Here is a 10,324-nt window from a genome sequence, read left to right as displayed (position 1 = left end):
GCCCTCTGCCACCCAGGAGCAGGCCTAAGCCAGCAGGTCGTTATCTCCCAAGGGGTCCCAGACTGTGAGAGGGCACAGGCCAGGCTGAGGGACCCCCCCTTCCCCCCGAGTGCACAAATTTTTGTGCACCAGGCTTCTAGTCTATAATAATAAAAGCGTAATATGCTAATAAGACTGGAGGTCTTCCAGACGAAGCCAGGGCTGCGAGGGAAGCCCAGGTCCCAAGTGCCAGAGGGAAGCCGGTGCCAGCAGCCGGGGGAAGGGAGGCCTACTCCTGCATAAATTTCATGCATCGGCCCTCTAGTTATTAATAAAAAGACAGATACCACCCTCCCCGCTAGTAGAAAAATGGGCAAAGGACAGAAAGAGGTAAGAGGTAGCTCACAAAAATAGGGAGGAAAATGCCCATTAAGAAATGAAAAAAATGTTCAGTGTAATGTGAATTCAAAGAAATATGAATTAAACAATAAGACAAATTTTTAAAATAATGCCCTTTTGAGGGAAAAGTGAGCAAATAGACATTTTCATACAGCAGGTTAGAAGGTAAATTAGAACAGCCTTCCTGTAGAGTATTTTGGCAATATATGTTATAGGCCTTTAAAAGTAAGTGAAGTGGATCTAAATGTGTTAATAAGGTACAGCCTCCAAAATGTGTTGACAGTGGTTACTTCTGGAAAGAAGTACAGGGATCTGAGATAGGAAAGAGATCACCCTTGCTTGCATTTTGTATCATGTGGAAGTATTACTGTATCAATTTTAAATGGAACAAAGAAAATACAGGAAAACACTATAATAATAAAAGCATAATATGCTAATTAGACCAGACAGCCGAACGACCTTCCGGACAAAGCAGGGGCTGCCAGGGCCAAGCCCCTTGCATGAATTTCGTGCATTTGGCCTCTAGTTAAATATATTAAATTAAATCACATAAATGGAACCATACAATTTAGATGAGTAAAGGAATTAAATACCCATTAACCAAAGACTGGGGTTGGGTCAAAAAATAAAACAGTAGTGATTGAAGTAAAAAAATTTTCTAGGTATTTATCTTAAAGAAGAGATTCTCCAGGTTTGGTCTGCAGATCCTTGGTATCCTTGAGATCTTTTCAGAGTATCTCCAATTTCTTTCTTTTTTTCTTTTTTCTTTTTTTCATAATAATGCTAAGATGTTATTTACCTATTTCCTCTGCTGCCAGTGCCAAAGCAATGGTAGGTAGCACTGCTGGGCCTTAACACTAATCAAGGCAATGGCACCAAATTGGACACCAAGTAGTCATTGTAGTCTTCACTACTGTGTACTTGCAATTTGTAAAATGCCAGTTTCTTATAAAATAAATCTTTTTAACATTTTACATGACACATTGGGAGTAGGCATAAAGCACTTGTGCTAAATCCTGAAGCACAGTGGTTGGTTATCTGGAGGGAAAGCATTTGTGCAGTTGTCTTAGTTACAAGCAAGTTACTCCTTATGAAACACCAATTTTTCTTAAAGGAATGATTGACAAACTGTAGCTGTTCTAATTTCACTATTAGATTTTTCTTACAAATGAAGAATGCGAACATAGCACTTCAAAGAAAGAAATTGAGACTATTTGTTGCAAATAGTAAAATTTAAATGGAAAAAACCTAAGTGTTCATCGATGGATAAATAAAGAAGTTGTGTGTGTGTGTGTGTGTGTGTGTGTGTGTATACATATATATAAGGAAATAGTATTCAGACATAAAAAAAAAATGAAGGAAATCCTGCCATTTGTGACAACATGGATGGACCTTAAGGGCATTATGCTACGTGAAATAAGCCAGACAAAGACAAACACTGTATAATGTCAGTTGTATGTGGAATCCAAGGGGGGCGGGGATACTGCACCGTTGGTAAGAATATAAATTAGTTCAGGCAGCATGGAAAATAGTATTTATATTCTGCAAAAAATTGATAACAGGACATTAACATCAGCAATGTGATATCAGTATTCTTATAACATAGGGATGAAATTATAGATCTGATTTAGGAAATGTAATTTTTTTAAATTGCTGTTGATTTTGAAGGTATCAGTTCTATTTACTATCTTCGTTTAAGAATGTTTGTGAAGCCCTAACCGGTTTGGCTCAGTGGATAGAGCATCGGCCTGTGGACTGAAGGATCCCAGGTTCGATTCTGGTCAAGGGCATGAACTTAGTTGTGGGCACATCCCCAGTAGAGGGTGTGCAGGAGACAGCTGATCAATGTTTCTCTTTCATCCATGTTTCTTTTCTTTTCTTTTTTACAGAGAGGAAGGGAGAGGGATAGAGAGTTAGAAACATCGATGAGAGAGAAACATTTATCAGCTGCCTCCTGCACATCTCCTACTGGGAATGTGCTCGCAACCAAGGTACATGCCCTTGACTGGAATCGAACCTGGGACCTTTCAGTCTGCAGGCCTGCGCTCTATCCACTTAGCCAAAGTGGTTAGGGCTGTCATCCATGTTTCTAACTCTCTATCTCTCTCCCTTCCTCTCTGTAAAAAATCAATAAAATATATTTTTATTGTGAAATGTGTGGTTTTCTGATTTCAGGCGATTGTGGAAAAATGTGACTGACTCTCTGAGGGAATCTGAAATTGATAAGGCCACAGAGCATAAACGCACCCTGGAAGAACGCCAGAGGGCTGAAGAAAGGCATCGTATTGAAACGGGCACACCCTGGAAAACCAAGTACTTTATTAAAGAGGTATGTTCTCCTTGTCTTCCGACCAAAACTCGTCTGCTTAGTGGGCACTTTAGCTTACTAAGCTTTCTTGATTGTCATTACACACCTTCATTTCTGAAAATAGCCCAGCTTAAGCATGAGCTGTTTTATGAGCTGCTCACAATTTGTTAAAAATAATTAACCAGCAGTTCAAATGATTTAGATTATTTCTTTTAATTGATCCTAGAGAGGAAAGGGGGGGAGGGGTAAAAAAGGGGGCAGGAGAGATTGAGAGAGAGAAACATTAAACTGTTGACTCCAGCACACCTCCTACCTGGGATCAAACTGGCAACCCCTTCGTGCATGGATGATGCCCAACCAACTACACCAATCCGGCTAGGGTCCAGAGACCACATTTTAAGGGAGACATAAGAAACTTAATTGGCTACACAAAGGATAATAAAGTGACTAGAATTTTTGCAGCATTTAAGGAAAAAATGAAGTGGCGTATTTAGCCTAAAAAATAGAAAATAAGGGCTATTTATTATCATCTTCAAATTTATTCATTATCATCTTCAAATATATCACATAGCTCTCTCTCTTTAAAATATATTCTTACTGATTCAGAGAGGAAGGGAGAGAGAGAGAGATAGAAACAGAAACATCAATGATGAGAATCATTGATCGGCTGCCTCCTGTACGCCCCCTACTGGGGATCGAGCCCACCACCTAGGCATGTGCCCTGACCAGGAATCGAACCAGTGACCTCCTGGTTCATAGGTCAATGCTGAACCACTGAACCACCTTGGCTGGTCTCACATAGAACTTCTTAATCAATTCTAACAGCAGACTTGAGCTAAGCCCAAACTACCAAGAAGCACATTTTGAGTTTAACATAAGACATTATATAACAATTAAAAAAAATACAGTAATAGCAGAGTAGATTTTATGGTAATGTGATCTCCACTCCTAGACCTATACAAGAGAAGAGTATAATGCACTATTTACAGTTAGACTAAATGATTTCTGAAGTCTTTTCTAAATTTAAAGATTTTGTTTTGTTTATTATTTTCTGGTAGGACTCAGAAAGGTGAATAATGAACCAGATCTGATATCAAGAAAAGTTTTATTGTCTATAGCCAAGTCTAAGGACACACATTGAATTTTAATGTTGGCCCATCAGGATAGAATCTGGAAAAAGTAATTTGCATGTGATTTTTACATAGTTATTGCTCTTAAAATCTCAGTTTGTTATAGTAGTTTCATTGCTTTCATTTTCTAATCTTTGGATATCTAATATAAATACCATTTCATGGATAGAAATAAAAAGGGAAAGTATTTTATATCTCTGCATTTTTATATAAAGGAATAAGCCCTTTAATTACTATTCAAATTCTAGTCTGGTAACCTTGGTTTTTTGTTTGTTTGTTTTTTCATTTCAAGCTCATTAAGAAAGCAGATGTACCAGAAATAGGTTCTAGAAAGAAAAATTTATAAGGCAGGACTTCTGTAAATCATTAAGAATGAACTCTGAGGCTAAAAAGAAAGATACAACCAATGGCATTTTAAAAGATAGACACCCTTTTCTTGCGTGTATACTTCTTCTCAATAATTCTTTTAAAAAAAATTTTAATCCTCTGGATATCCTTTCCATTGATTTCCAGAGAGAGTCGGAGGGAGGGAGGAGGGGGAAAGAGAGAAAACCATTGATGTGAGAGAGACAAATCAATTGATTGCCTCCTGCAAACACCCCCACAGAGACTGGGGAACCTGCAACCAAGGTATGTGCCCTTGATCACGGGCCAACACCCTAGCCACTGTACCAAATTGGCCAGGGCTCAATTCTTTATTTGACAGATGTAATTAAGAGCCTACCACTTAATCTTTTATTACATTTTGCTGTGTTGGATAGAGAAATGTAGAAAGTGATGGCAAGCCCTAACCAGTTTGGTTCAGTGGATAGAGCGTCGGCCTGCTGACTGAAGGGTCCCAGGTTCGATTCCGGTCAAGGGCATGTACCTTGGTTGCGGGCACATCCCCAGTAGGGGGTGTGCAGGAGGCAGCTATCCATGTTTCTCTCTCATCGATGTTTCTCACTCTCTATCCCTCTCCCTACCTCTCTAGAAAAAAATCAATAAAATATTTTTTTTAAAAAGAAAGTGATGGTAAGATATGTTGATTATCCAATAAAATAGAAAATTTCTTCCAATCATAAGTTACTACCTGATAGTATAGACAGTGATTTTCCATTGGTGTGCTGCAAGAATTTTTAAAACATGCAGTACCTCTTTTCTTTTAGATTGTCAATTTAAAAAATGACAATAGCCAACACAAACAGTGTCTTGAAACATAAATATATAGGTCATATAACAGAGTTGCATCTTATTGGTTATGTCACATAATAAGGTTGTCTCTGATTGGTTAATTCTTAGTACCAGAAATCCTATTTATATACAAGCATAGACACCTGATTTTTTAAAAAGTCACTTTGGAGCAAAAAGGGTAGGTAGTTACTATTATTATCATTGTAAATCAATTAAAATTATAACTGTTTTTTGTTTTGTTTTGTTTTTTGTCAGATCAGCAAAGAAATATATTTTTGGTGCTGCAGAATTTTAGTAATTCGCTTGTGTGTGCCATGAGATGAAAAAGGTTGAAAATTGCTGTAGATTAGAGATGCTGACTCAGGTTTGGGCCCCTTTGGGTACTATGGTATTAGCAGGGCTCCCTAAATGATGTGCCATGGCACAGTATTCAGCATAATGGTTAGATTTGTGTCATATGTTAATTCCCTAAGTCCATGGAGCAGCCAGGTTGCATGCTATGTGCAGCTGGACCATGTGTGCCATCACATCTGAACAGCACTGTGGAGTACACATGAGGCTGATGAGGATGGCAACTAGCTGAAGTTGGTTGGTACCACACAGTTCATAGCAGATTTGGAGCTATTGTCATTGTGCATGGCCCTTTGCTAAGAAGTATCATCTGTTATTGAAAGTTGATTTTGTCTCCCCTGTGATCCTAAGTGGAAAAAGGCACTCCATTTAGACGTTTCATAAAGCCTGAAAGCAAAGGCTTTTCCACTTGTTTTGTACTTTCATGCTTACAGACCAGGGAGGAGTTGATCTTAATTAGGTGGAGGAGTAAAGAATAGAGTCAGTTGGTATAAGAGGAAGATAGAGTAACCTTAGAAAGTATAGAGGAACTTAAAGTGGTTCTAGAATCATTTAATTATACCCACCTTCTTTTCCTATTTCTGACATTTAATGTATGATGTCTTCCACTCCCTTTTATTATACATGTCCAGTAGGATCTATTACTTGTGTCCTCCTAAGTGAATGTTTAACATTTCTGAAGTTGTATATAAATGTAAGCAGGGTGGCTTTTATAGAACAATAGACCATATTGGAGTCAGATGGACTAAGTGTGAGCCCCAGCTCTCACCTTGTATAGTTTATTTACGCTTAGAACTGCAGTTTCCTCATTGTAAAATGTGGATAAATATATGGGAGGTGCACTAAAAAGTACTCTGCTTCTTCCTTAGTAAAGTTGGGCAACTCATTTCACTTCGCACAGCCTCAGTTTCTTCATCTGTAAAATGAGATGGATGTTCAGATGGCATGTCTTAATTTCTGAACCAGCCTTTTATAGTTAGGTAGCCACATCTTTTTTCAAAGACAAGTATAGGTGCTGAGAATTAACAACCAGGTGATTTGCTGTAATAAACAACCTAATGGCTGCTGTTGTTAAAGAAAAATTATTCTGATACATTAAAAATGGCAAGGAAGACTTTACTCAAGACTATTGCCATAGAATAGAGAGATTGAACTCAGCTCTGAATATAGAACAAGTGGAAATTTATAGCCAATGGGCAGGGTGAGGAAGTGGATGGAAAATTACTAAGAGGAACTTGTTTGGGTGTCATGGATTGGGGGGAGGGAAAAGAGACACTAGATTAGATATTAAGGATGAGAGAAGTTTGATTAGCTATTAAGAATGAGGTGATTCTTGATAAACTGGTTTATCAGGATGTGCTTTTGCCAAAACTGGGCTCAGCAGGCCAAGATAAGACTTAGTCAAGGAGAGAGTCCTTGTCACTATGAGCCAAATAATTGATGGCCTTAAATCATTTTTGGAACAAGGTAGAGTAAATATATAAAAAATATTTTTAAAATATAAATAAACTGAAAGATATGTGGGGGTTAAGGACAGAGTTTCAAATCCTGCCAACTTCTCCTACTCCCATAAACACTGAACTCCAGTCATAGCTTTTGGGACCTCAATTCTGCCAAGCTCCCACCCTAGTATTATGCATTTGCTGCAGCTCTCTTTTCCTCACTTGGTCTTTAGTTCAGTCTCTGACTTTATCTCCTTGTGGTATCCTATTCACAGGAACAAGGGAAAACTAATGAGGTTGAGTCAGGAAAGAACTAGGAAACAATCTTAGATACTAGAGATGCCAGTTGAGATGGAGAGAACAGGTAGTATGTTCATGACTATTTATTCATGCTCCGCCTGCTGTCTATTGTTATGCCCAGATTTCAGGATCCCCAAAAGACCACCAGGGAGCCAGCCAAGTCCGATGCAAAAGCAAAGAGTCTTTATTCGAGCTAGCTTGGCTCCCCGACCACACTCACCGACGCAGCGGCAAGCGGCAGAGAGAGCTAGCCCTGTGGGAAGAGGGGTCTTATAGGGGGGTGGAGTAAGGGGAGGAGAGAGGACTGTGGGCCCTGCCGATTGGCCAGGCGCAAGTCGGTGTCTTGTTACACGGGATGTGGTCGTACCTATGGTGTGCACTTCCCTTGATTGTCATTGGTTAGTTTAAAGAAATCCTGGTGTGGCTAGCAGAGGCTTGGGCTTCCAGGAGGAAGCTCCTTGCCAAGCACATGGCTAAGGCTGCTGCCCAAAAATGGAGGATCCGGGGTAAGATGGAGGGCGTAGCCCTCGCCCTTTCATCTATCACTCTGGGTGAGCCTCAGTCTGCAACATTTTGGCAAAATTGGCAGAATTACTACAGATGACTCTGCAAAAGAAAGTGTTTGTAGGGCACAAACTAGATCCCCTAAACCAGAATGCTCACCCAATTCTAGCTAAGCCACAGGCATTGTTTTATGTCATAATTAACCACAGAGGGTTTTTTTTTCTTTACAGAAACTCTAGTTTTTAAATATGAGAACAGAATGCCATTTCAATGAAGGTGTTGCTTCTAATTCTGGTTACTGCTTCTGAAAATATTAGAGGAATCGTTCTTTAACTTATTCTTCTACTTGTTTCAGGGAGATGGCTGGGTTTATCACAAACCCCTTTGGAAAATAATTCCAACAACACAACCAGCAGAGTGACACACACTAAGACTCAACCAAATGAAATTCTTCTCTGTTTACCCAAACCCTCCCAGATTGGAGTTATTGCACTGAGTGACCTACTTCCTAATTGCAGACTGAAACTAGCTAAACATGAATGTATCTATTAGGGCACCATAGAACTACAGCAAGACCAAAGTGTTGAAGAAGCACTATGGACCTCTCACCAACCTGTCTATGTGACGTGAGCAATATCATCAGAAAACCTTTCACCTGACTTGTTAAATGATTGATCTTTATCTAGTTCCTGTTCCTAAAGCTAAATTTAAACCCCCTGTTTTTGCATGGGGGCAGCAGATAAACACAACAGTGAAAAACTCAATGACTTTCATTTCTTTATAGTGAAAAGTGAAGTCTCTTTCAGAGACTATGCTTTGCTTTCTGTCAATAACTTAAGTATTCACTACCCATAAACCAAGAGGAGGAGAAAGACGACCCAGAAGTGGATTCAGCCATTGTGCCTGAAATCAGTGTTAAAAAAAAAAAATCAACCAGGTCGTACTAACAAGGCATTCTATTCCTTCAAAGAGACTGTGTGCTTGTGTCAGGATCTTATGCATTATCCACCTCTGTCAGAACTCTCTTTTGATTCAAATTATAACCATGGAGAACTTTTTCTTCTGAGCATTTTAATATACTTGAAAACAACATTGACTTGAAAAATTTCAGAACATTTTTCAATACCTAGTTTTAAATATTTCACTTGAGAGACAATTTTTTAAATGTGTTCATGTCAATATGATGAGATTTTGGTCTTTCTCAAGAACTGAGGCATTAAAGAACATAGCAGATATTAAGAAATAAAACTGTTACCTTTTTCCACTTGTAGGTTAATATACAGTATTATGTGTTACCCTCTGGATGAGTATGCTTTATCTTACCTCTGTTCACTCAAAATTTAAAACAACTGTTCCTATTTGTCAGTAATTCAGAAGTTATATATGTGACTGAGAGCGTGTATAGTATGGTTTTATTTTCTTTTCAAGGAAACTCAAATGCTGAAGAAAGAGCATGAAATTAAAAGATATAAGGAAATTATATCCAGGTACAAATCTTTTTAAATAAGTGTTTTATTGAGGTTAAAGAATTTCTGGCAACTAAAAGAATAGTGCTAATTATAGCTCTCATCATTCATTCAAGTATTTATTGAGTACCTACTTATGGTGCTCAATACTTGTTACTGCAAGCTACCTTAATTTTCCAAGAGTGGTGCCTTATTCTGTTTCTTCTGATGTGGTCTTCCAATCAGTGTGTGTAATATATACCTGTTATTCACCAGCCACTGAAGGTGGCTGTATCTGTTGCATCATCATTAGAAATTTAAGCTTTGTGCTCTGATAAATTGTGTTTTATTGAAGGGGTTAATAGGAGAAAAACAGCAAAATAATTTTTTGAACAAATTGTAAATAATTGGTTTATGTACAACCATTTTAATGATTCCCTTGTTCATTTTTGCTGTGAAATGCACTGAAAAAATCTCAAACCAAGTTATAGTTCATGTGTTGGGCAGATTGAAAAATAATAAAACTAGAGAACAATAATGCCTTTGTCTGTTTTATGAATGGAAAGAAATAGGAATTTCATATTTTAGTGGAGTTATTGCCCTGTACATTTGAAAGACATTAATTTTTCTCTTTAAATCTTCAGGAATCTCTTAAAGGAGTAAATTTAATGAGTTTAAAATTCTTATGAAAAACAGTACATTTATTAGTGAAATCTCCCCATGTTATTTGTCCACCTGACAAGAGCTAGGCTTTTCCTATTTGTTTATTTATTTGTTTATTTATTTTATTTTTAGCTACACCTTTTTAATATTTAGCCAGGGAAATGAGTCTTTGTAGCAATTGCTACATATTTGTATCTCCAGAAAGAGGAAGGAAGAGAGAGAGACAAATAGAGGGAAACATGGATGGAGTACCAAACCTGCAACCTGGGTATGTGCTCTGATGGGAATTAAACCTGCCCCCATTTGGTGCACAGGAGAATGCCCAACCAACTGAGCAACACTGGCTAGGGCTGGGCTAAAGTTGTGTTTATTTTTTTCTTTTAGTCTCTGTTGTTGAAAGTATCACAACTGAACAACCAGAACGACTGGTTGACCAGTTGCAATTTGTCCTAAGGCAAGGTGGAGATATACACATCAAAGGGTAGGATTTTCTATACACAATCCCTTGTGAGATTGGGGAATTTGCCTACAGCTATTCAGGTATTTGGCCAGTAGGAGGCAATAACATGTAAATTAAGATGCTCTTAGCTGTCTGGCAGCAAGCAATCATCTTATGCATCCTTTTCAGAA

At 38.2% G+C, this 10,324-nt stretch overlaps 1 protein-coding gene across 1 annotated transcript in view; it reads left to right on the top strand.

Annotated features, from left to right (window-relative positions):
* Positions 1-9,569, top strand: part of OSBPL11 (oxysterol binding protein like 11) — a 99,538-nt gene extending 89,969 nt beyond the window's left edge. The window contains exons 12-13 of the mRNA XM_006775007.2: positions 2,554-2,707; positions 7,942-9,569. Of these exons, the coding sequence (XP_006775070.1) occupies positions 2,554-2,707; positions 7,942-8,007 (220 nt within the window). The 3' untranslated portion in view covers positions 8,008-9,569. The remainder of the gene's footprint in view (positions 1-2,553; positions 2,708-7,941) is intronic.
* Positions 9,570-10,324: the final 755 nt, after the last annotated feature.

Source organism: Myotis davidii, unplaced genomic scaffold, assembly GCF_000327345.1.
Source record: "Myotis davidii unplaced genomic scaffold, ASM32734v1 scaffold9, whole genome shotgun sequence".
NCBI classification, from domain to species: Eukaryota; Metazoa; Chordata; class Mammalia; order Chiroptera; family Vespertilionidae; genus Myotis; species Myotis davidii.
The sequence above is the reverse complement of the archived record's forward strand: the minus strand, read 5'-3'. Positions and strand labels throughout refer to the sequence as shown.